This window comes from Lytechinus variegatus, chromosome 1, assembly GCF_018143015.1.
Source record: "Lytechinus variegatus isolate NC3 chromosome 1, Lvar_3.0, whole genome shotgun sequence".
In the NCBI taxonomy this organism is placed as follows: Eukaryota; Metazoa; Echinodermata; class Echinoidea; order Temnopleuroida; family Toxopneustidae; genus Lytechinus; species Lytechinus variegatus.
The window spans coordinates 17534678-17562610 of NC_054740.1; the positions used below are offsets into that span (position 1 = coordinate 17534678).

General features: G+C 36.9%; 1 protein-coding gene across 2 annotated transcripts in view; it reads left to right on the forward strand.

Moving 5' to 3' along the window:
- Nucleotides 1–5611: 5611 nt before the first annotated feature.
- Nucleotides 5612–27933, forward strand: part of LOC121407665 (sodium- and chloride-dependent glycine transporter 1-like) — a 53544-nt gene continuing 31222 nt past the window's right edge. Inside the window, exon 1 of one of the 2 annotated variants that reach the window (XM_041598866.1) lies at nt 5612–6161. Coding sequence is in view for 1 of the 2 variants with exons in the window: in XM_041598851.1 (XP_041454785.1) it covers nt 26897–27375 (479 nt within the window). In the remaining variant the exon portion in view is untranslated. Of the gene's footprint in view, nt 6162–25794; nt 27376–27933 lie in introns of those variants that run through there. The other variant, XM_041598851.1, reaches the window with a different exon arrangement.

Sequence of the window (27933 nt, forward strand, 5' to 3'; positions counted from 1 at the left end):
ATTATACCCATGATGTGCAATTTACAGCCTCGTAACGGCCGGCCCGACCCCGAAAGGAAACAAGAAAAAGATGAGGGAAAGAATTGAAAAATAGACTTAATATTAAAATTTTCGCTCGTGATTCGCGCTCGCATTGCCTGTGTAATGAATCCCATTTAAGAGGATTAAATGGCACTTCATATATCCAGTTCTGAAATCAATTTGCACACAATATTTTATCTCGCACATCAAGATTTCATTATTTTGATTTACACAAATTGTTATCAAAATTTTCAGCTCGCGCTGCGCGCTCGCATTCTTTGATTTGTGAGATACTTATCCTGTTTGGAAATTCTTGCCAAAATTTGTCAAAATGCTTCTTTATTATGTCAGTATAAAAAAGAATTAAGCTCGTGCTTAGCGCTCGCATTTAATTGTTTGAGACACACAGCTTGTTGTTTATTTAAAGAAAAACGCGCTTAGACTGTCCAGTTTTCAGGTCGGAATATCAAAAAGTTTGAGCTCGCGCTTCGCACTATCAATATTTTATTGGTGATGCTTGTATCCTCTTCATTAATCACAAAAAAACATTCATAATTGAGTCCCTTTTCACGTTACTATAATAAAATTTCGGCTCGCGCTTCGCGCTCGCATTGTTTAGTTGGATACTTATCTTTGTTCATGATTATAAAAACTGCTCAGAATCTTCAGTTCTAAGGACATAAAATATCAAAGAATTTTAGCTCGCCCTTCGCGTTCGGCTTATATTAAGACCACATGAGATACCTTATCTTGTTTATAACAATAAAAACTTACATATTAAGACTTCAGTCTTTAGTTAGGATTACCCCCTGAACCCCCCCCCCCCAACAAAAAAAAAATCAGATTATAGCCGCAAATCGAGAAAAATTTTGATGAAAATATTTTTCCAGCCCCCCCCCCCCATTGGCGAAAGCTGGATCCGCCCCTGGGTCACGCAAAGACTAGCACATACAAAACCTGCTGTTTCATTTCTGAGCGAGAGGGCCTTCAGTACACAAGGCATGAGTAGGCTGCACATTCTGACCCTTAACTCGAGTGAAGGGTTTGCACAGCATCTTTACCACGCACGGCGGATGAGGTGTGTGTATTTGGGTTTTGTCAGACGTATAATCAATCAGATAAGATTTATTTATATCCGAAAGACGTTCAGGCCTCGAACCTCTGCATCAATTTGTAACCTCCCCACAGCTTGGATTACAGGCGCACGCGACAACGCCCATGTGGGGGTAAGGGGTAAGGGCCCGGGGGGGGGCACTCAGTATATAATGCATAGTGGTATGTGCCGCGGAGGGGACCCCCATTTTTACACTCAAATTTCCGTTCCAAGGCATAGCATTTTTGCCTTGTTGAGAAAAAGGACAAAGAAAGCCGCTCCAAGGCATAGCATTTTCTTCTTATCGAGAAAAAAGAAGAGAGAAATCCGCTCCAAAGCTTCGCATATTTTTCGTTACGCCGCTCCGATCGCGTTGAATGAGCTGCAATTTTGGTGAAAAGCGGCCGCAGAGCTCCCTGGCGGAGGCCGCGCTAGCTGCATCATGCACGCATGACCGTTCCATAGGGAGGCATACGCGCTCACACGCTGGCGATCCGTTCCAAGGACCCCCGGTTTCACAAACATTTGTCGTTCCGAAGTCCGTTCCGAGGACCCTCCTTTTTACAATAAGCCCGCTCCAAGGCCCCCGTTTTTTGTCTCGCCCGCGGCACACCTCCACCACTTTTTTGGTCGAGTGCCCCCCCGGGGGTAAGGGTTGATACTCCATGTATGATAAATGGGTTAGCTTTTGATCTATAAGCAGTAAGAATATTTTTCAGAAAGTCTGATAGTCTATTTTGCCCACTACCAATTTAGTGTAATTACCGTTTAGTCTACACTATAGTCCTACAGTGTTTTCGTCTAATTCCTGCATGGGGTCTAATCTCCATTTAGTATGCACTATATTCATGATATTGGAAATATGTAATAAGTGATGTTAGATCAAGTGGGTATTAGAGGAATTGGATGTAACCCTGACTGGAAATTAGATAAAATAGGTAATTGACTAAATGGTATTAGACCGGCAGGCAGTGTTAGAAGACCAACTGGTTCTCGACGAAGTATATTAAGAATGAAACCAAATCAGAATAGACGAAGAGTGTGTGTTAGACCAATCGGCAAATCACTGATGGGGGTTTAGGCAAGCTGCCTGTGAAGCTGCCTCGATGTAATAATCTAATGTATTCCTTTATTGTGATATAATTCGTTCCAAAATTAAAGTAATTGTATTTTCATAAGAATATCTTCATAGCCACAAGGTTTTATCTATAACTTTATTACAAAGAGACTGTAGCATTTCATTTACCTGCTAGGTTACCTGCATGATATAAAACATCTGAATGCACCACTGAAAATAAACCAATCATGTGAGATTCAGAGTGCAGAATAAATGTCGAATACTTTGAAGCATAATACAAGAAACAAAAGAGACAAAAGAAACCGTGGCGTAGCTAGGATTTTTTTCCCGGGGGGGGGGCACTGAGGGGGTCCTTGCTTTTTCAGGGGGGGGGGGCACCGGCCATTTTTTTCCGGTGTGTGTGTATATATGTGTCCACAAGGGCGGATCCGACTTTCGCCAATAGGGGACGGGGCCCGAATTTATCTTCACCTATATCAGTCACTTGTTAGTTTTATTCTTATAAAACAACATAAACATAAAATAATCTCATAAGCCTTATAAAAAGTGCGAGCGCGAAGCGCGAGCGATTTATTTTTTTACCTTAATGTATTTTTTTTCCTGAAATTTAATTTTCTGGGCAATGTTATGTGTGATCCTGAACAAGATTCGTATGTACCCCCAAGCGCTAACATAAATTTTTATCAACTGTTCTAGCATTATCGAAAAGGGACCTGTTAAGGACTGCTTACAGTTACCCACGAAGACGGTATATATTTCAATAATGCGAGCGCGAAGCGCGAGCAAATTTTTTTACATTTCGACCTTAAAAAAATGGTCATTCTAAGCACTTTTTGTATTAATTAATGGGATAGGTACGTAACTAAACAATTGATGCGAGCGCGAAGCGCGAGAGGAAGAAAATTGAGATTTAGACCTAAAAGCGGGACACTCTATTCATATTTTGTAAGTCATAAATAGGATATAGTCAGTTGGGTATCATTAATAATGCGATCGTGAAGCGTGCATGAGCAGACAATTATTGATATTCTGATGTAAAACTGGATAGTTTAAATACATTTTAGATAAAGAACATGCACGCTATCGCGCATGTTTTATATTTAGACATAAAATCTGGGCATTCTGAATACATTTGTTTAATGGAACATTATGGAATACACGTAGACAATATGAACTTGGCAAATCAAACAATGTGACCACGCAGCGTGAGCTTAAAATGCTGATATGTAGACTATAAAACAGACATTTTACAGAGCACTTAAATTTGTAAATGAAAAAAAATGAAAGCTCGATGTCCCAGCTAAAATATGTTTTGCATATTGACTTCAAAACTTGCTCCACATCAGCCTATTGAGCAAGATATGCATCCCATCGAACAGGCAATTACGGCGCAAAGCGCCAGCAAAAATTTTACATAGTATTAACATGAAAAGATTTTTTTTTTTAATTTGCAAGTCTTCCCCTCACATTATTTCATTCACTCGTCTTCCTCCTCTTCTTTTTTCTTCTGTCTTTCTTCTTCTTTTCCTTTTTCTTTCTCCTTTTTTTTTTTTGCTCTGCCAATTTTTTCTGGGGGGCACCTGGGGGGCACACCAAATCTCAGGGGGGCACGTGCCCCCAGGACCCCGTAGCTACGCCACTGAAAAGAAAGATATGGTGCATGATTAATAGTGCAGATATTAAGTATATAAAGGGGAATGGAGCCGTTTCAGAGTCTATATAGGCCTAATGCAGAATAATGGTGTCCTTGGGTTAATGCATCCACTGCCCGGCCCACTGCCCTTGTGAAACGCGTTAATAGCTAATAATATTATTAAGAATAGGGATTTTACCCATGTTATCATGCATAACATGGGTAAGGATTTTACCCATTTGCATAACAAAACAAAAGAGACAAACGTAATAGTACGACTGACTTAGCAAGTTATATTCTTGTAATAACAACCTAATAGGCTTAAATCTATTTGGCTTAACAAATATTTAATGGCGCCTTTAACGTCCCATTATTCTGAAAAGTAAAGCAGACTCAAATTCTATTTTCTGCAAAAATACTAAAATACTATCGTAAAGCAACGCATTTTGAAACAATACGATACTTCAACAAAAACCAATCGTTTTTAAAGCTTCATGATGGGTTTTCCTTTTTTTCTGTGACTCATAAAATTATGTAGCAATCATGAAGAGCGATAGTCATGACGATAAATTAGAACAGAAAACATCTTGGTCGACATGGTCGACATGGTCGAGGCATCGAAAACTTAATGTGCATGTGTGGAGCAACCTATGATTATGCGTGAAAACATGAAAGCATGGTGAACACATTAGACAGAAATCGGACAAAGAATAAGAAAGGCACAGACCCAATTGTCATAATCCCCGGGTCATTATCTAATCACCAAGTTACAAATGAAAGGGATTTGCCTCATTAATTTCGTTCAAGAAAGTCATATTTTCTTTATTCTTTGTCCGATTTTATTCATTGGTTCTTAGCAAAACACATACACGGATTCCCAATGCTAATTAGGGGCCAATTAGGTCTATGCACAATCAGGAATAGGTGGTGATTATGTGTACATGCAGGCTCTACAAGAAGAAATTATCATTCTGCGGAAAATTTCAGAAAGAATATCTCGGATGAAGTTGTAAAACTCGCCTATTGGTCAATTATGGCGCTGTATAATTACCGTGAAAAGGGCATCCTTGCGAGATGTTGCGAGCGCGAATCGCGAGCTCAAACTTTTTGATATTTCATGTAATAAGACATGAAAATCAAACATTCCGAGCAGTCTTTGTAATCATGAAAAGGATGTGTATCTAACTTTTAAAAATCAACCCGAGCACGTAGCGCGAGATGAAAATTTTAATATACTAACCAGAAAAAAATCTATTAAAGCGGACTGCATTTAGTCACTCATTATGATGCTTATCTTACCAATCGAATAATGACGTTAAATAGCCATTTTCTTATAAGCGCTCACGTAAATGACTCAACAACGCCCCCTCCCCCTAAAAAACTCAAGTTAATTAATTTTATAGCTTTATCACATATTTGGTAGGCCAACTGGAACTTTATTTACCCCCCCCCTCCCCGGCTGAAAGAAAAAGAGGGGGGGGGGGAGCGTTAGACAAGGAAATTACTTCTCTCCGAGCCCTATCCCCTTCACAGAATATGGCTGACCGTTTATGCGCATGAAGGTGAAATGGCATGAATGGGGGGCATCGTGACCTGTTTCTTGGTCGATGAAATCGCACATATTGATCAAAATTAATCCGATCAATATCATTCTTTCATGGGTAGCCTGGATGGGTAGTCTAACAATAACTTCTGATCTTCTGGTATTGATTAGGTCTTTGAAATTTGATGCTCAGGATATTTGCAAAATGTGTTTTGGCCACTATTTCCCCGGGTTATTTACTTTTTTTAACTTTACACTTTTTTTTCGTCGATTGTTCACGAAGAATAGTTTTACATCACGGAGTCCCACTGTATTGTCCTGCCTCCATCCTTTACTGATGCCTCTATTTTGGACACAAGATGGGCCTGATGTAAACACTGCACGAAAAGACTTTCGCGCAATCTCCGAAATCGTTTCCACGCACGAGCGTGCACACACTTCTGCCACTCTCTCTCGCCCTGTAGTACATCCATCCTCGTCGAAAAGCGTCGACGGAACCTTCATCACCACCGACGAAGTACGCAAAGATCTGTGTGTCTTTAATCTCTCCCGCGTGGAATTGGAAATCCACCACAATTTTATAACCTGCCTTTTGTGTCAGTGTGTGATATGTGTGTGTGTATGCGCTGCTCTGGCATAGCGCATGCCGGTATATGCTGTGCACATTTTATATACTTCGGTTGGACAACGAGATCGTGCGCAAGCAAGCATGCACAGTTAGTTGAACATCATTCTCCACGGCGAAGTTGAGGAAATCCTGTTAAAATTTTCCAGTTTAGACAGTAGAAAAACGGTAAGTGTATTCGTTTCATGATTTCATGTTCAATAATAATGAATTGTACTTTTTCTCCATGATTACGTACTGTTTGATTTGAGTTAGTGTGTCTGTAAAGGAGAAAGAGATGGAGAGAGAAAGAGAGAAAAAATAGGGTGAATTGGTAAAGAAAAGAGGAAGGAAGAAAAGGAAGGGTGAATATGACGGCCGGAGACTGAACATGACAAAGAAATTGAATGGGGACTTTCCTCGCCTCGTGTATGTTGCCTATTTCCACGTGGGTCGGTTTATACGTTTCAGTATACTATTACTAGTTTAATATTTTTTAATCATCGTCATGTATGCAATATTAGAATTATGCAGTGGTCAATTCGTCTACTATCATTTGTATTTCATCCACTCACAATTTTGTTTAATAAGCAGTTGGTCAATTAGCATGATAAGTGTTAATTGGGCAATATGAATGAAAATAAAACTAATATATTAGTAGACTAACTGGTTATGAGACGAAATTGTAATAGACGAACGGGTGATTAGACGAAGTGATGATTGGACCAAATCTGGTAGACGAATATATGGAATCGTTGATGGACGGATGGCATTAAAGGGGGTGAGTGGACGAGTTGGCAGTGGCTGAAATGGCAAATTGGCCATGAAGAAGTGATAGTTAGAAGGGGTGAATCAAACTTCAAAGAGAGATCTACATAGTCCTGAAGAGGGCATGGTGGGGGAATTGGGGTGGGGAGGAGATCACACAATGCGTCATCATTCAACTATCTTTGCAGAAGGCGATACGGAGCCGGTGAATGATGCTCCCGGTCGGTACGGTATGTGTGGGAGCTACGCATGGTATCTCCTTGGTCTGTTTGTTGAAAACCAGATCTTAAAGGGTAACCCCTACAAAAAAAATTTGATTTGATCAAAACGAAAAAAAAAATCCAACAAGCATAACACTGAGAAATTTCATAAAATTCAATCGAATGTAAAATAAAAAAAGTTATATAGTCTATAGATTTAAAGTTTCGCTATAAAGAGGGAGTTTATGTTTCTGTTATTATGGGAGCTATATATGCATGGTCTTGTAGTTGAAAACAGATCTTAAAGGACAATCAACCCCAACAAAATTTTGACTTTATTAAAACGAAAAAAAAAATCCAACACGTAACACTGAAAATGTCTTTAAAAATTGAATGTTAAATAAGAAAGTTATATAATAATGATAATATATGAGATTTGTAGACTTATAGCGCACTTTCCATCTTGATTATGCCCAAGGCGCTTTAGAGCAGAACAACAAAAACAATTGACATATTATCATAGAGATATAGGCCTATACTAATGTCTGAACAATAAGTCAATAAAAGTCTATAAAAAAAAACACTCTTACACAGGTATGTTTTCAGGTTGCCCTTGAAGGTGGTCAATGAAGCCTGGGTTTTCAAATTGTGTGGGAGAGAATTCCACAGGCTAGGCCCTGCATGAGTAAAGGCCCATTCCCCCGCATGATTTCTTAGCAACTGGAATTTGTAAGAGATTAGATGATGAGGATCGTAATTTCTTGAAGGTTGGTAATGCATCAAAGACCTGTTGTAACTGGGTGAAGTTCCATTGACTATATGAAAAATCAAAAGAAGGATTTTTAAAGACTATGCGTTCCTTCAGGGGCAACCAGTGAAGAGTTTTCAATATAGGGGTGATGTGCATGGCTGCGCTTGCTTGCTAGATAGTTACAATACGCGCAGCTGCATTTTGCAACCTTTGCAATTTTCCAAGTTGAGAATCTGTTAAGTTGTAATATAAAGGAGGCTATTACCAAAATGGGATCGTGAAGAAATGAGTGAATGTACCAGTTTCTCTGTTGCTGAGCGAGTGAGGTATTTTCCTATGAAGCCAATATTGCGCAATTGATAATATAGCGAACTGATCTGCAAATGTATGTAATCTGGTTGGACATCTGTTTTGTTGTAAAACTAGCAACAACAACAAAAAAATAAGAACAAATATAGCCAAAGGTTTTGAGAAAAATCCATCAAAGACTTTAAAAAATTCTTAGAATTTTAATTATTTGACATTTGCAGCTTTTCTCACATATCCTATGGTAAAAAAAATCAACGAAATTTCATTTTCTCGGAATTTGAGAATTTTTTTTTTACTGTACTTTCAGTATATCAATAGAAAATCATTTCACACACGTTACTAAAAGGGAAAAAAAGTAATCACGAACCATTTAGAAATTGAAATTCATGCATTTTAGTGGAGAAGCTGCTCGTTTATGACGTCACAAATCCCAAACTTTAAAGATTTAAAAAAAAATCTTTATTTGGATTTTCAAACTTTAACCAATATTTTTTATTATTTTTTCTGCTATTTTTACAAAAAAACTTTTCTTCGAGGTGAACTTCCCTTATTATTTCACGAAACAGTTTATAGGCCTATACACGTCCTGATCACTTTTTCATGTAAATGAGGGGACTGATGAGGCCACCCACTCACTTTTTATTTTCTATTTTTAGTATTTTATTATATTAAATATTAAATATTTCAATTTTCTCATTGTCCTAGCTGTGAAAAAAAAAATATATTCCTTTCTCAACATGTGGAATTAATTACCATTGTTTTAACATTTCATGGTTCGATCTGTATGGTTATTTGTTTCTTTTATATAAAATTAATATGATGAAATAAAATGGTGACATTTTGTTGTTAGGGTCTCCATCCCCTTCTCATTCCCCATTTGTACTAGGTATAGGTACATTATATACTGATGGACAATTGAACATATGTTTTGAACTTGTCCCACTTTTCGTGTTCTAATTCCATTAGCTTCAATTTATACGGTCATATATCTCATTTAAACGGGAGAGGTTTTGTCATAAAATTAGTTTCATGCGAAAGCTCAATAAATACCTTAAATGATTATGAGAGCGCATTAATTGACATTGTGACTGATTAATTGAAAAGTTGCAAGGGCTCATGTTGTTGGTAGAGTGGCATTCATGATTACACACTATTCAAAATATCGCAATGCTTGTATTAAGGGAGTATTCCGGGCTGAAAATGTCTCTAAATAAATTGAGTAAAATTCACAGGGCAAAATGCTGAAAATTTCATCAAAATCGGATAACAAATAAAGTTAAACAATATTTTGTGAAAATAGTTATATGCACAATTGCACATCATCATGAATATTCATTAGGTGGGCTGATGATGTCACATCCCCATTTTCTTTTTTTCTTATGTTATTACATGAAATCATGATTGTTTCGTTTTTGTTCATACTTGTGTGAATAATGTGTCTCCTACTCTCGTTTATAATGAAATAAGTTGCAGCAATGGATATCTAATGCTCTAAATCAGTTATCGATCCAATTTTTCAGTTCTTGTTAGAAAAGAATTTAATAAACCTAATTTCATATAAACACAAAAGAACGAGACTGGGGATACGCCATCATCAAGTTAACCATTGAATATTCATGAGGACTTGTCTAGAACTATATCACCGGAATGATGCAAATTTTTAAAATGTCATGACTTTGTTATTCTTAGTCAGATTTTGATCAAATTTTCAGTGTTTTTTTTTTTTTTTTTTTGGGGGGGGGGTCTGATTTTATTCATAATCTGTTTAAATGATTACTCCCAGCCCGGAGCATCCCTTTACACGTCAATAAATTTGGTGTATACGGGGCTTTGATTTTGTCTTATTAAATACAGCTAAATATAATAGATATACCTATACACCCATATTATAAAAATGATTTCGTATCAGCCCTAATTAAATAATGCAAGCGCGAAGCGCGAGCTGATATTTTATACACTGGCTTGATCGGAAAAGGGCAGATTCATTCATTATGATTTCAAAATTAGCACAATAAAATTTGTATATCAAAATTCTTTATAAAAATGAATGAATCTCTGATTTGAGTCTGAATTTCGCAGACAAAGTAGAGCCTTAATAAAACTTAGATGTCTTCAAATTTCATAATTTTGGGCTTTCGCTTATGATATTTTATTAGCTGGATAAGATGCATTTGTATCATAGTTTATTATTTGAGCTGCTCCATGTTTGACTCATGAAGCTCACCGATGTGTTTTTGTCGCGATTGTCAACACCATGCACCAAACAAATAACTTATCACATCATTTTGTATTATTTTCGTCTTAATCTGTTGATGTGTGCCCATCGAGCAATTTTAGCTAATTTGTCTATTGACAATTGTGTTTGAATAACCTATCTCTATAGTTAGAATAAGCCTTATCTTCCATAAGCCCTCTACAGAACAGAGTTACTAAGAAATAACGCTATACGAGTAATAGGCCTGTCTTGTCCAAATAGGAAGAATCGTTTGGTTTTGTGATTTTGTGATCAAGAAACTGATTACAGGTGCGCTGTACGTGTATTAGCATTTAGTGTTTCGATTCTCAATAAAAAAAAACAACACACGAGTAAAGCTGATTTTCAAGACCATGTCAACAGAAGCGGATTTTGAAAAACAAAGAAAACTTAGCATTAGGCTGATGGAATGAAACGATAGATCACTGATTAAAATTAGAAAATACAAATTACAAAGATTGCTTCCTCTGAACGAATAGAGCTTCAAGCTAAAACGGTGAATGCAAATTGGTGATTCAATCAGTATAATTAGGAGAAAATAGATATTCAAATTTGATGATTTATTTGATCTTCGACCAGAATTGGTTTGTGAAAAGCATGCTTAACCAAACTGGACTTGAATTGTCAAGAGTCTAGAATTTGTGGATTGTTTAGAACTTTGAAAACCCAAAGTAAATGACGAATTTGGTCAAACTCGTGCTTGGTCAGACCACGGATGGACAGAATTGATTATCATAAATTATGTTAGCATTTAAGCCTTTGAAAATTGCAAATATTCAATTCCCCATAGAGAACATCTCCATGATTCGGGACTTGCATTCCCCTATTTGGTCATAGTATATACAATTGTGTTACAGTTTATTTAGGCATCAGTTTTTATAAACCTATAGGCCTATTAAAAACAAGACAAATTGTAAAGGTGCACTGTAGAGAGCGCATGCTTCATGATTATGAGATACCTTGTTCCCTGGCAAGTCGAGCTGGCGTATCTGGTTATTTTGAATCATGTTATTATGATAACCAAATCATTCTACATGCATACCATGTAGGCTATTGATAAATCAAAAGATACCTATACACCATAGAGTTGGTATTCTATCCACCTCTATTATATGATACACACCTGTCGCACGATTCGCGTGACTCAACTTCATGAGAGAGGGCGTGCTTTACAAGAAAGTAGCCACTAGTGTACATAATTTGGAGAGGATGGGGATGAACGGATCATTACCCCCCCCCCCAAAAAAAAAAAATACCACGACTAATGCCCCCAGTACACCAACGCTACGTCCATGCAGTTCCTCGCTACGTCAAAGAAAAATTGTCATGACGCAGTGGGAACTGCTGCAGCGTACTGAGAGCGTAGAGAGAACTGTTATGGACGTGGCAAAGTCTGCATGATCTCCGAAAACAAATTTTCCGCTACGTGGACTTGGAACATGTCCAAAGTCCGCGTAGCGGAAGCGCTGTCTAAACCGAGCGCAGTAATGACGCATTAAAGACCTACCAACACCTTCATAGACGTAGCGGACACCGAAAGAACGTGGCAACAACTCTGTCCATGTCTACTGTACTGCCACCACGCGGCCACCACGTAAACTCGGTTAGCTCTACGTCCAAATAGACGAAGGTACAGAAAGTCGCGCAATCTGCTGGATGTAGTCGGAACAGAGTCGGAACGTAGCGGGAACCGTATCGACGCAGCATGGACCGGCTCTGCGCGCAGAATGAACTTTGTGGGCACACTACACACGCAGCATAAACGTCACATTGACGTGATGCGGACGTAGCACGCACGTGACAATTTCACATCTTTCGAAAAATTCAAACAAAGTTGGCGCCACGTCCCAGGGTTTCTTCTGAACTTCAAGAACGTAGTGGGAACTTCGTCTGTTGTAAAGGGGGTATAAGAAGAAAACGAGGAAAAATGGAAAGGAAAGTAAATAATAATAATAATACCCAATTTTTATAAAGCGCTTTTCCCAGAATGGCTCAAAGCGCGTTACAGCATATTATTACCCTGGTCATTGGATTCATTTCAATCCCGCACGAAAGTGCACAATTTCCACTCCCTGGGGAGCATTCCTTGCATTCATCGCAGCCTCATTATGGCGCTGGCAAAATCAAACATACAATATCTTTCGCATCCTACCGGGTACCCATTTAGCACCTGGGTCGAGAGTGGCAAATTAAAATAATCATGATACTATTTTCAGAATGCTATGTCAAATTCTATATAAAACAGAATTTTTGCTCGCTCGCTCACAGCTCGTTATAAATTTTGCTCCATAATTATGTCTAGCCCCTCATGATTGAAGTAGCATCGTACATGTACATCTTTATGAGTAGCAGTCACCCATCTCTTTGAAGTACAGCAATAAATCTATGCACAACATAACCACATGAAGTAAATACCGAAAAGACAGACTGCGATTTAATTGGCAATACAATCAAAATATAGTACATTTCCTCTAAAAAAAAAGGAGTGTGCATTATATGATTCTGTGATGAGATTCTTTAATCAAGCGTAGATTGAAGACAGTTCCCCCCAAATCATCCAATCATAGATGAGATGATACTGTTTGGAATCTTGTCTCTCTACCTAATTTTGTGAACCCTTGGGATACGTCGAAAAAATAAAGGAGACAAACATGGGTCGACTGGTTATTTTTATTAAAGTAATTTTTTATAAGCATGGACCTATAATAGGTCTATATGTTATATGCAGGGTCCATGGCAAAAGGAACTAAGCGGTTCTTGGTGATAGAAGAAACGCATTGAAGTAGTGTGGAAGAGGGACAAAAGGTCCTAACACACTTGGGTCAGTAATACTCATCTATCTTTTATCTATGCTTAATCGAATTAATTGATTTTTATTTACATCATAATAGAGGGGAACGGTAATTTGGGGGTATATTGTAAGCAAAGAGTTTCGACTCTTCATAATAAAACCTTGTGCATCAATTCTTAAATGCTTTAACAAGAATGGAGAGATAACGAAGCAGCGTATAGTACAGGTCCAATGAGATGGGAGTTTCTATAATTAGCGCATGAAAAGAACACCATCCATTCACATTGTATCTTCAGAATTGATTATAATAAATGTACTGGACACTGAAGTGATGACGTCATATTCACAGCAGGTTTCCACGTCCCGGTTTCACGTAGCCTGTGCATGAGGTTCACCGTGGAATAATTGAAGCAAGGGATTGGGGCAGGAAAGTTCAGTGTTATGTCGATGCGATCGTCAGTGTTGAGATAGCCGCACCATTGCATAGGTACTGTACTTGTAGCTTGACTCAGACTGACGTCATGGTATTTGCTCTACATAATGCCAAATATGAGATTGCTGCTTTACCAATTTAGTGCGCCGAGGAGGTAGCGTGACTTTTGATCAAATTTGTCGAAAAGATGGTTGGAAAACCGTTTAGTCGGCGTCGATGAGCATGAGCCAAACAAAAAAAAAGGTATGCAAAGAAATGAAGAAAAATGTTACAGATTTTTTCAGAAAAAAAAGACCTGTCTAAAGCTCACGTTAGAATTTGATAAGTATAAAACAGGGTAGTGGTATCTTTTCGAGAGAAAAAAATGGGGCTCAGAAATGTTATAAGTAGTTTTTGTGAAGTAGTTTTCTTTAACCCTCCAACGTTTTTTATCGTCTGTAAATGAAACATGAATACATGTAGATGAAATAAATTAATAAAGTGCGTCGACCAGAGTTATCGAATTACGACATATCCAGAGTTCATGTCAAGCCTGGATAGGTAATTAAGTTTAAGTTAGCAACAAAAAGCGAGGGAATGATCGTGACATTGTCCGTGGTGGAATGGAAGGGGGGGGGGTGTATCTTACCAAATTATGTTTAAACGATGGGCGTTGCTTGATATCTCATACTGAGCCGTAACCTCATACGATGATGTTTCCAAAATCCAAATCATACTGGAAAATCTCACCATGACCGTGACAGATGTTATGATAATAAAATTTACCAGTCTTTGGTGGGCAAGATGTCATGCCTATGAAGTCCACATTATTTTAATCACAGTTTGATTTATGAGGAGCCTACTCTATACGTATGGGGGGGGGGGGGTGACTGACGTATGACTGATAATGTCCCCCACTCACTATATTTAAATGTTTGAAATTTTGCAGATTCGACAATTAGGACCAACTTGACTGAACCATAAAGTGTTTTAACAAGTGGTTATTCCGCATGTTCAGGGAGGAATAAAATTTGTTGAACAGGACAATGAGGGGAAAAAATAGAAATTTTACATTTCGGATAAAAAACACACCAGCATACACACCAGGATGTGCATATAACTGTTTTGTGAAATAAGCGAAAATGAAACATGTCTTAACTTTATTTTACACCCGATTTTGATGAAATTTTAAAGAAGTTTTTAGTCTTATGATTGTTGGATTTTTCTCTTTTTATTCATATAAAGTTTTTGCTTGGGAGAACTTATCGTTTAATGGTAATTTTAACTCTATTTCATCAATTGAAACATCATATACGACATCTTGAAAATGGGGAGGGGGGGGGGGTGATGCGACACATTACATCCCTTTCCTTTCAAACGATAACTGCGTTTCAGATAAAACCGTTCAAGGATGAAAAGTGCTAATTATAGTCCTATCTTTCAGCCATGCTATCAGTTTTATGATATGCGTTGAGACTGTTCTAGTTTCGGTATGCAGTTATGCACATTAATACAGTCTATGTCAATGTAGGCCTACCTGCTTATTTTGTCGATATCAGTTTCTAAGACTTGGTTAATTGCAATAAAACAACATTTATTATTAATTTGTGTAGCGTATGATATCGTCCCACACAAGATTGAGGTGTATGATATTAATAATGTGTCAACAATCAACATCAACATAATGATCTGGAAAGCACATTTTAACATCATCACAATACCTGTAAGCAAGATGTATCTGTCGTTAACTATACAGTCATGATGAAGGACGGTAGAGCTATATTCTGTCATATCTAATATCGATAACTGATTCATGGTGTTCCTGATGTCTGAACATCCCACACAAGCAGTACATGGCTAAAAAATAGAAAATAGTAAATTTTTATGTTAAAGATCTATTTCGCCCGAGAAGTGATGATTATACATGTTGTGTTAAAGGTCAAGTCCCTTCCAGCAAAATGTTGATTTGAATAAATAGAGAAAAATCAAACTAGCATAACACAGAAAATTTCATCAAAATCGGATGTAAAATAAGAAAGTTATGGCATATTAAAGTTTCGCTTATTTTTCACAAAACAGTGAAATGCATAAATCAGTGGCATGAAAATGAGTCAGTCGATGATGTCTATCACTCACCATTTCTTTTGTTTTTTTATTGTTTGAATTATACAATATTTCATTTTTTACAGATTTGACCATCGGCACCGACTTGACTGAATCATATAGTATTAAACAATGCTAATTCCACATGTTCAAGGAGGAATTAATCACTGTTTCACTTGACAATGAGGAGAAAATCAGAATATTTCATGTTTCACATAATAAAATAAAAAGATATAGTGAGTGGGTGACGTCATTAGTCTCCGCATTTGCATTACCAACCAGGATGTGCATGTAACTTTTTTGTGAATTAAGCGAATCTTAAAGTTTAAAATGTCATAAACTTATTTTACATCCGATTTTGATGAAATTTTCAGTGTAATGCTTGTTGGATTTTTCTCTTTACATTCAAATCAATTTTGTTGCGGTGGACTTGTCCTTTAATTTTGTTTAGACGAAGCTATGAAAATCCACTAAAATTATCACCTTGTGTTTCAGAAAACGTAAGGCTGCGAATGGCACGGCCACAATTGGTCTCTCGAATCATGGACTCGAATGCAATGCTGAGAATGTATTGCAAGCCATACTGTTGATGATTGATATTGCATACCTTAATGTTTGTCTTGTGTCTTAATTATATATGCTAAAGCAGCCATACAGGCACCACAAATCCCACAGACACGACAAATTAACTAAATCCTTAAATTATGTCTGCAATTCTTCAATCAGTCCTATTTACATTCGATTATTTATTTTAAAACAAATCAGGCTTAAATCACGGAATTACAGACTCCTGTAAATCAAATCTAACTCCATGGTTGAAGTCTAGAACAGAGAAGCAAAAAAAAAGAGAGAGAGAGAATGTAAATTTGATGAGAACAGAGCAAGAAAAAAAATATGTGAGATGGTGCATGCGATAACACGTGAAGACACTTTTACACACGGATCTGCACCTTGCAAAAATAAGATCATCTTAACTTATTTTTCATTTTGAATTTACATGAGAAAGTCTGCTCACATGCCCACTGAACATAACGAGGACATGTTCCAGGTGTAGCCTATAATATGGTAACACTACAACCGAAGTAATTTCTATAGTATTGAACTCAATCTTGAGTGGCTGTAGTCCGACATATTCAAATTATAAAGGTTTGATGGATTACGTGTTATAGTTCACTAATAAGAAAATAAATCTAACGCCCATACATCAGCGCGTGTATTTATCATATGATGGAGTAGGTCTACGTGTATATTGAACAGCATAAAGCTTTTATATGGTCATCTACAATACAAGAAACTTCTTTTTTTAAAGCAAGATTGAAATCTATGATGGCGGAGACATATTGGCAAAGATCTCGGGGTTGGTATTTGAAGGGCATCATGTGGTTCATGTGTCGAAGCACATTTGACCGAGATGAAGAGTGGTAACACAGTCGTTGCTAGGGAATATTGTTTCTAGTCAACACATTTGTCTCCACGGAAGCTATAAAATAGTTTGTTGAACGATGGGCTCCACACTAACCCATTTTTTCTACATGTCGGACCAGTAGATACAGTTTTTCAAAGTTTTACTGGTCCGAACCTAAAATCTACTGGTCCCCAAAAATAAAGAAAACATTAAAAAAAAGTTTATTTTTCTAGCCTTTCGTTATCCCACCTCCAAATAAAATGAAGGACAAAAAGAAAGCAAGACAGAAACGAAGAAGGAAAGAAAGGAAGGAAGGAAAAGAAGGCAAAGAAAGAAAGAAAAGAAAGGAAGGAAGAAAAAAGGTAAAGAAATTATAGATGTGAAGAAAGGAAAAAAGAAAGAACTAAAGAAGGAAACGAAGGAAGGAATAAAGAAGGAACAAAAATAAAAGAAAAAAGAAATGAAGCAAGCAATACAGAAAGAAAGAACAAATCCAGAAAGTAGTAAAGGAAAGAAATTAAGAAGCAATAAAAAAGAAAGGGTAAAAGGAGAGATGGAAAAAAGGTCAAAAGAAAGAAAGAGAGGAAGGAAGGATTGAAAGAAGGAATTAAGGAAGAAATAAAGGAAAGATAAAATGATAGACAAAATGAAAGAAATAAAGGAAGGAAAGAAGCAAGCAATATAAAAAAAGAAAAGGTAAAATAGATGAAAAGAAGGAAAAAAAGAAAGACAGACGAAGGAAGGAATGAAAGAATAAAGGAGAGAAAGGAAGCAAGCAGTCAAAAAAAAAGGAAAGGTAAAAGGATAGATTTAACAAAGGGAAAAAGGAAAGAACAAGACAGATAGAAGGAAGGAATGAATGAAAGAAAGAGGGGGCTGAAAGAAGGAAGAAATAAAAAAAAACACCAAAGGGTAAATGATGGATGGAAGGCAGAAAGAAAGTAATGAAGAATGAAGGAAAGAAAAGGGTAAAAAGAAGGAAAGAAAGAAAGGAAGAAGAGACGAATATAGGATGGATGAACTCAAGAATTAAAGAAAGAAAAATATCAAAAAAGGAAGGAAGGAAGAAAGAAAGAAAGAGAAAAAAGAAATAGAGAAAAATATTTTTTAGAAGGATAGAAAGAACGAACGAATTAAAGAAAAAAAGGGGGGAAAAAAAACAGTAACAAAAAAAATGAAAGAAGAGAGGGAAGAAACAAAGAAATATTGAAAAGAAAGAAGGAAAGAAAGATAGGAAGAAAGCTAAAACTATCATAAATAATTTATCAGTTTCTTTTTGCCTCAATTAAAATAGCTACGAAAGAAAGTCAGAAATCAAGTGTATCAACACACACATAAATGCATATGTGGGGCTAATTATGTATTCAGACGATATCACCCGAAACCAGATATGTTCGAACCAAACAGAAGTGAAAATTTCTCATTTTACTGCTAACAAATGGCAGAGTTACTCCAATTTTTAGGAAATAATAATTATAAGAGCCTTTCATGAGTGTGAACCGTGAATTTTGAGTTCTGTGAGAGATTTCTGCCAGAGTTTAGCCAAGCTTCGTTCGCGTAGCCAGTAGAGAATTTACTAGTGGGTTGTGTGGCTGGCTACATGTACATTGTGTGCTACTCTCTAGTAACACGTGAGATTCATTCAGTGTTTCCACTCATCCCGAAATTTGGGAAATTTCAGGAAATTTTGACTTTTTCCAGGAAAGGTTCGGGAAACTATCAATATTCATGATATTCATTATTCAGGGGCCCGTTGCAGAAAGAGTTGCAATCAATCGCAACTCTAAAAATCACGCGCAACTTGATTTTCAACCAATCAACAGCGCGCATTTAGAACTTGTGATTGATTTTTTGGCTTGCGTTTAAACGCAACTCTTTCTGCAACGGGCCCCTAGTTACATTTTAATGTTTTAAAGCCATACGTAGCTTAAAATTTTCCGCTCGCTAAGTTGTTTTTCAGTAATTCTTCTTACAATATATAGTGGATCTATCCTTTAAAAATAAGAAAAAATACCTGATAATTTAAATTAATGAGTAAAAAATCAATAGTTACTATAAATATTCAATAAGTATTTAAAATGGACGTGGCTTATTCAAGACTCGATTCCATTGTGATGCTACACATTACGGCATTTTTTAATGCCCAATTCCGAAAAATTAAGAAAAATTCCTTTAATTTGATGTATGAATTTGCTTTAATTGATCCAGCCGGGGGGGGGGGGGTTAAAGTCAAGAAATAAGCCACTTTTTGGCTTCTGGCCCCTCACCTAATCGGACCAGTTGACCTCCAATAACTTCCTACGGTAGCAGACCCATGCATGCATGGACTAGCAATAACGAAAATTAGTGATCATAATAATGTTCACTTTATGTTTTATCTATGGGAATCTTGACAATTCGCTGTTTATCTTTATGCCATTTGCAACTTCTCATTTTGTTAAACATTGTACGTAATATTAACATCTCTTTTCTTTCGTTTATTTTTATTTTACACTGGCGTATTGATTTTGGCTTTGGTTATTGAACCCCAAAAGTTTTACGAAAATCAGGAAAAAAAAGGAGAAGGAAATGAATCAAATTAAGGATAGGATTGTCATTTTCTGATGAATATCATTTCAAAATCAGTATTCTGGACTTCTGTCACAAAAAATTGAATTTCATATTCAAAATTAAAACTCCAACAATCTTCGCTCTTTCTACTTAGTGATCTATATTTTCAAGTAGCCCAAAACATCTTTTTCTTGATAGCATTCTGATTATAAAAAAAAGGAAGTAAGAGAGTGCAGTAGGAGTACTAGCTTTTGGTGGTATCGTTGGCATAAAATTCCATATAGTTGGCAGATATCGCAACATAATAGGAAATGATTCTTTTAAACTAATTCGGCAATTAAATGTTAAGTGGATGTTATTGATGCAAGACAAAACAATAGGAAGTGACTTGTACACATGTTTTTGTGATTATCGAAAATTTAGCCATGACCCTTTCTTGTGCTCATTAACATGAGCAATCTTTTCCTTTACAATAAGAGGCCTTTTGACATTTGAGATTGATGCAGCTGTATGGAAGCTTGAACTGTGCATAATTATGAAATGCCTTATAAAAGGTTAAAAAGAAATACTCAATTTTGATTCAAATCTGACATTTGATTATCAGGAGCGAGTGAAGGTGATCATTTTGTTTTCTCAACTCCGTGAGCTATTATTTATAGCGCATATTCGATTGACAAAAAAGTGCACCTTTCTCTACACTGTAAAAACTGCGGTGTTAAAACTGATACCAATTGGTGTTAATAGAGGACCACACCCTGAGGTGTTAAAATTACACCCTAGAGATTAAACATAACACCAAAGAGTGTAAATGTAACAACAAAAGGTGTTGTCATAACACCTAGGCCTATAGGTGTAAAACTAACACCACCAATTTAACGCCGGTGTAAAATAACTGGTATGGTCCTCTATGTACACCGGTTAACACCACAGTTTATGCTGTGTATCAAGTAAGTGTACGATATTTGGATCCAGCAATATGAGCCCGCCCCCATAAAAAGCATAATTATATAAATATATTATTAGAAGATTAGATTATTAATTTAGTAAAAAGTGATTAATTAATTGATTAATTGTGAAGAGAATGAATAATCTAAACTCTGCAAACGTTCACGATTCGCATCAGAAGATGATAAACCTGTCTCAAGTATGAAAAAATGACAACGAACCTAGTTTCTAAAACTCAAATGCATAGTATTTCAAATTGATGTTAATTCCAGGTGGTGCATCCCCTACAAAAATTTAAGCGTGCCGCGTGCTATTAACTAGCATGCGACTAGCAGGGCGCTCGCTTGCATGCTAGTCGCATGCTTGCCGCAAGCTTGAAAATTTCTGTAGGGGATTAAATCAAAATAGTGTACTTTCTACTGTCGCCATTCCTTCCGAAATCCGAATGATTGTTTTTCTTCTGAAGTTACCTTTACCTTGTTACAATCTCTTCCTGTCCAAACTTTGTGATGGTCAAGGTCTGTTTCTGTCCCTGTATTCTGTATGATAGAATTGAAACTAAATTAATCAACTAGATGTTATGCACATACTATACGTTCTGTCTACGCATGGATATTAATTGTTGCCGGGGGTGGCATCCCTATTATCCTGCCCATTTTACTTTTTAACCGACCAAATGGAAAATGTTTACATGTATAAAGAATAATAAGTAATTAGCATTTGCACTCTATATCCATGTGTGATTTATGCTACAAAAAATCAGCCATTTTCGCAACACTTATCAATCTACTGTCCAAACAAACGAGAAACTTCAATTTGTTTTGTGGTAATGACAACCCAATATGTTATCATATCAATGCACGGATGAATTAGAGGTGAAAATGTTACGTGTGTTCGGAACATTTCTGAGTTCCGTACCGTACGACACAGTGGACCCAGTACAATATTTTAAAGGGGCCGATTTCTTGCATGGTCAAGTGGTCACCCCCCCTTCGGGTCAGTCCCCCTACTTTTAAAATAGTTCCGCGGCACCGGTTATATTCGATTCTCAGTTCGACTAGTCTTTGATGATCTTCGCAATGTCATGAAATACATGTTGGTGAATAATTCACCAACATGAATAATATTTGTATTTAAAATAGAAAAAAATCGGGAATTGTTGCCAACTTAAACTTAGTTTAAAGCCTACATATTTCGTAATATGGTTTTCTACTCGCATTTAATTTCTGTAGGTGTCTGCATGGGAGAGTATAGAGAAGGTCATGTAGGTAGTGTTATTCTCTTTTCCTTCTCTAAACAATTATAAACTGTGTCTATTTTCCCAGCTGTCTCTAAAACTAAAGTACACAATTGTATACATTAAATCTTTGTTTTGTAGGTCATGTACCACCTTTCCTCTTCGGATTTTCCTAACCGCTTGACACTGACCTTTTACATAATAATTCTAATCGGGTGAAGTTCACACATGAATTTGGTAAAATGTAAAAACCAAGGAGCTTCTCGCAGAAACTATTCATGCTATAGGGCCTATAGACCGAGAGAGCGATGACTACAGCGTATTCTCCTTAAATCTCTTCTTGATACCAATCATCACATTCTTGATATGAATCACTGCATTTTATCAGGAGGCTGCACTCTACAAGCTCCGCTTTTTAGCAGCCTCCTCCATTTCCAACCTGATAATCTTGTATATAATTTTTTGTACAGGAATATTTTAAATATCTTTTGTTATTTATATATGTCAAAATGTACAAAAGAAACTGTAATTGTTGAAAATGGAAATAAACGAAATTAAATGAAATGAAATGTTTACAACGCAAAGCAGCAAGATTTCAAAACAATTTATTTTGTATATGTCGTTTCTTAATGAAAGTCGTTTGCTGTTCAAGCGTGCATAATTCCTCACAAATGATTTAAATGATGTAAACACTCGCACCATATGGTTAGGTTAATCATTCATGCTCTTTCAATATGAACGCAAAGTGATATATCCTCGTTTCACTTCCCTTCGACAAGACTCCAATCACTTTATAGCTGAGGAAGGTGAGAGGCCAATCTTTAAGAATGTGCGGAGGAGCAGTCTCAAGATAAATACCCATTTGGAATATCTACATGTATTTATAAGATTCTATTTCTCGAAGAAGAACGTAACCTTAAAGTCTCGCATTATACGGTTATCCACCACCCCCGATCCCCAAGCTGTTTTGTTCAAGATGAATTGAAGTCAAACGGTTTTCGCGTGTGGAAAATTCTGGAACGTTTCTCTTTTTTTTCCCTGAGAAAAAAAACTTGCTTGTTATGTTTTTTTTTCCAGTGAGGTGTAGGTTTAAGCCCCAAAGCATCCATGCGTAATACAAATAATAATTAAAATACAATTGAAAGATTTTTAAATAATAATTCAAATCCGGGTATAGGTACGCCATATAGGCCTGCAATAAGCCTTTTAGACAGAAATTACTTGGGTTATTGAATTAAATTACTCATTAAACATAATGGACCCATATTCGATGGCACAATGTTCCAAGACCATTTACATTATGAGAAACAATCCAAGTTTCCTAAGTTTAACAGTTAAAATGAACTCTTAATATCAAGGTCATCCAATCATATTTAGTTTAGGAAGTGCAATTGCATCAGGATGAATTCCGTTCCTGATCTTTGACCTGTCCAGGCCACTGATACGTATACCAGATCACTGACACTGGCTACTCTTTGTTTATTTCCTATAATCAAACTCGTGGTGGCGCTCTTTTGATGTTAACAGTTTGTCCACTTTCTCACCTCGGACTTCTGTCTCTCATTTCCCCGAGCTCTTATTCCGATGTCCAGGCACAAAGCACAACTGGTGAGGGGCCAATCATAAACCGTAACAAAGATAAATGTCAATTAATGACACAGGTCACAGTGCGATACAACCTACATGGTTGATTTTATTGATCTTTCTATGACGTGCATCTTTTTGTACTCCTGATTTTGTACAGTCCTATCCCACGCAGCAGTCAGTGATTGATCCATTTGTGAGGGTGTGTGTGCCCGGTCCTCTTAAAAATGTAGAAAGGAAAATGAAAGAAACCTAAATTAATAATGAAATAACTGAACAGATGATTAAGAGTGTTAGGATTGATGTTATTCGAAATTAATTGGGATGATAACGAGTCTAATGACAATGGTTATAAATTAAAACTATCGATTACAGGAATGAGAAAATGATAAGAAAAGGCTACAGGAAAGGGAAATGAAAAGAAAGTTGAAATAGAAACCTGTACTAGTGTGTGATGAGTATGTGTGTGATTTACGGACGTGTATCAATCAGAAATGATTATGAAAGGGAAAGTAAACTAGCCAAGAACACTATGTGTTTTCTCATATTGACTGTGTGCTATGAACGTTTTAGAATACCCTTTGAGATACTTATTAGTAATGCATAGGATAATCATAAATCAGCCAGTAGTGTATAAACTGGAGTTTTGTTTTAGTGAGAATGTGGCCTATCTGTGTTGCATGGTACCATAATTATTGCGATATGAATGTGAATTTAGTGACTTCGTGTGTTATCATTCAAGTGAGCCTATATTACAAGACTACACGGTTGAGAAAGAGGCATTATGGGTAATGAACATGGCCAGATATGAATAAATCAGGTCTTGAGGTGGGCTTTGCTGACTAGTATGCTCTTTAAAGTCTGTGGCCAATGAAGGCGTGAACAGGGCTCGAACTTCTTCATTAAAGGGATTATTTGGGCTGAAGATATAAATAGATTTATAAATTCATAGAGCAAAATGCTGAAAATTTCATCAAAATCGAGTAACAAAGTTATTGAATTTTAAAGATTTGCATTGCTCTGTTGAAACAGTTCAGGCATGTCTTCATGGATATTCATATGGTGGGCTGATGATGTCACATCCCCACTTTCCGTTTTTAAAATGTTATTACATGAAATTACAATTGTTTATTCATAAATGTGCAAATGATTTGTCTCTATCATGAAATAAGTTGCAGCAAGAAATAACTAATGTACCTGATCAGTTGTCAATTCAATTGCCGTATATTTTAGTTCTTGGTAAAAAAAACAACCTAATTTTGAACAATAAAATACAAAAGAAAAAATGGGGATATTACATCATCAGCACACTTAATGAATATTCATGAAGACATGCCTAGAACTGCCAGAATAATGCCAATCTTGAAAATGTAAATGATAACAAGCGTACACCACATCGTTGTGAAGAGTGCAGTGGTTATAATACCAAAAAAAATGATGAAATTGAGAAGAAAAACATACCCGAAAAAATGTAAGAGAAAGAAAGTAAAGAAGAAAGTTTGAAGGGGTGAAGATAAGTGGAACGGGACGAATAAAGAAACGATGTATCGAATAAGAGGAGAGAGAGGGGGAGCGGGGGGGGGGCGGTAATTCAAGAAAAAACAAGCTGGCAAGTTGTAGCACAATTATATTTCTGCTTCGTCATCGTATACTCTCGAATTTGGCTTGGATTGGATGATTTGGATCTTATATATTGATTGATTACGCTATCATTTCGCAGATAATAAAGATTAGCTAGGCAAATGTGATAAACAATACGTGTATTTATTTCACCTAGTTTGAGGAAAGGGTCTCCACGTATAGTAGGCCTATGAATAGCAGAGACGTCCAAACTCCAAAGTGGTAGCCATGCCCTGTACCCCCTCCCCCGTAATCACGCCATCACTCATTGAACATAAACTCCAAAGACCGTTATTGGTGCTATATCCATCAAAGTTTTGTTCAATTATTGTACAGATGTGATATATCGATTTTTAAAAGGCGTATGCCTTCATTACAAGCTTTAATTTTGCTCGTCAATAATGGGCACGGTGCGAAACATCACTTTTGTTGAATGTAACAATTTGCCTTTACCCTTAGGCCTTATTTAGATATTAAAATGATTAATGTTCTCTTTTCTTACGCGTTTATTCCTGGCCCTTGACGTATGGAAGTTTGTATGGTGACAGGTAATTGGAATGAACAAATGACAACAAAGCTGTTATGTCAGTTGTTTGAACTCATATTATTATCGTAACAAGAATATCATTTTCATCTCGAAAAGTGAAAGGGGAACACAGACAGGACATGATAAGCAAAATATGATAGGTAAATGTTCCATTAAGTGTCACTCTGAATAATTACAAAATATTCCTTACTTACATATTAGATACTTTCAGTATAATATTTATCTTTCCGATACATAATTTAGCATTTTAATTACCGCCTGCGTGTTACGTAACAATGCCATTATTTCGGAGTATGTTAAAGGGTACTCTATGATATTGATTACCATTATTCTGCGTCAAGCACGACTGACACGGCAATGGTATAACGTGGCTTTAGACTCTGATGATAAACGAGACAGTCGTTTTAACTTATTACTTCCCGCTTAAAAATAAACCCTTTGTGGTTACTGTTCACCATTTATGAATCATCTCCTGAAGAATTAAATCGTCAAAAGATACACTGTAAGGCGTGTACTGTAACGTTTATTAATTAAAAGTAGACGGAAAGTTCCGCGGAGCATTAACTTATATTGACTCTCTCGAGAGTAGGATGTTAGATTGAACATCGCGACTGGTAAAAAGTCTAGGATTATGTATCATCAGCAGAAAGAGATGATGGAGTATTGACTATTATTAACTCCTATCCAACTAAAGTTATGATGACGATTTTGAGAACAGATGGGAAAATTATTTCCATTCTACTAGGTTGGAGGTGGAGTACTCGGACAAATAATTTGAATTGTCCTTCCCATACCCGGTTACTTCTGTTTGTATTAAACGGCTCAAACCCAATTTATAAAACTAGGAGAATTGTATGGACGAAAATGACACTTTTGAAATGCTTGGAAGATTTTTCATCAAGAATAAAGGTCATTTGGATTGAAATCTTCATGATTTGAGGTGCATTGAAGGTATCGAGGAATATAATTCGTACGATTTATTATTCATCTGTCTGTAAGGATATCAAAGAACTACTACATCAAAGTAACCACTGGACGATGTGATGATCTGGGGCTAGTCTCCAAATTCTTCACAGAGATTTTGATTTAACTCGTGACAAAGAGTTCGAAGTTTTGCCACTTCAAATTTGCGATATCTGGTTGATGTTTGTACCTAAAAGGAATCTCAACTTGGAATGTCGACTGTTGGAGACCTGTCAACAAGCCCTTTGCCTAGTTTCTTGCCATTTCTCCACCCTATAGTTCTGTTCCAAAGTATGAGAGGTTTACATTTTGATAGTGAATTGAAATAGTGTATACATTTTGAAATAGCTAACGATTTTTGCCGGCTCGCTTTGTGGAACATTACTATAAATGATTTGAGGTCTGTAACTCGGAATTCTGCTGCACTGTGCTAACTATAGGGCATTCTTTTCAAAGGATAGTATCCACAAGAGCAATTGAACACAATGATCAATTCCAGCATGGAGGTAGTCGTATCAACCGATACGGATGATGTTGATCTTTCTGAAGATGCTATGGGAGAGGTCAACCCAATCCCTATTGACATCGAAGACGAGGAGAGGCTCAGGGTGTCGCCGTCGAGGAAGTCTCGACTCACTGCATCTGACCTCATCAGCGTGTCGTCATCCTTACCAGACTCTGTCTTACCCCAGTATCCCGACGTCTCGATCGCACCGTCGATCACCAGCTCAATGAAGCCACATATCTCTAAGTCGGTCGAAGATCTCCTGATTAGTGCCGACCTAGAGAATTGTCGTAATAGGTTATCGAGACATGGATACGATTCGATGAGGAGTTTGAGATTGGCATCTAAGGAAGATTTAGTGGAGATAGGCCTACCCAGAGGCCATGCTGGACTTCTTGTATATGCTATTGCTCAGGAAGATAAAGGACACGGTCCCGGCAAGGGCCTGACTCAGATAGAGTAAGTTTAGCCCTAGATCTTTGAATCCTTTTGTCAAGGACAATTATGTACAATGTGAAATTGTTAATTCTGATTGTACACACTTAAAAACAAAGGTGCACAAGTGGCGCAAAACCATGCAATCCTTGGCGAAAAGGTGCTATGTGCAGAAATACTCGGAAAGCTGCAATTTTGAACCCTTTTGAGGTAATTGTATATATGCGCCAAATTTGAAAGGGTACAACTTTGCACCTTTCGGGTTTTGCCGCACATCGGATCTTTCGAAAGTTCGAGTCCAGACGAGGCCACCGGGAAATAGCGCAATTGTAATTTCTGGTACCAAAACGACCTGCAAATTTTGAGTGACCCCCCCCCTTTTTTTTATATATCAAATCAACTTCAGCACCGCTACCCAGAAAATCGTTCCCAGGGCCCTGGTTATTCGCACTGTGTTTGCGTATTGTTCGTGGATGTCGACTGCTGTAATTAATCAACGGTGGGCCTTAACACGAAATTGTCACACACAAAAAAAAAAATCGTGAGATATTCATGGGAACTGATCGAGAATTTTTGAAGACT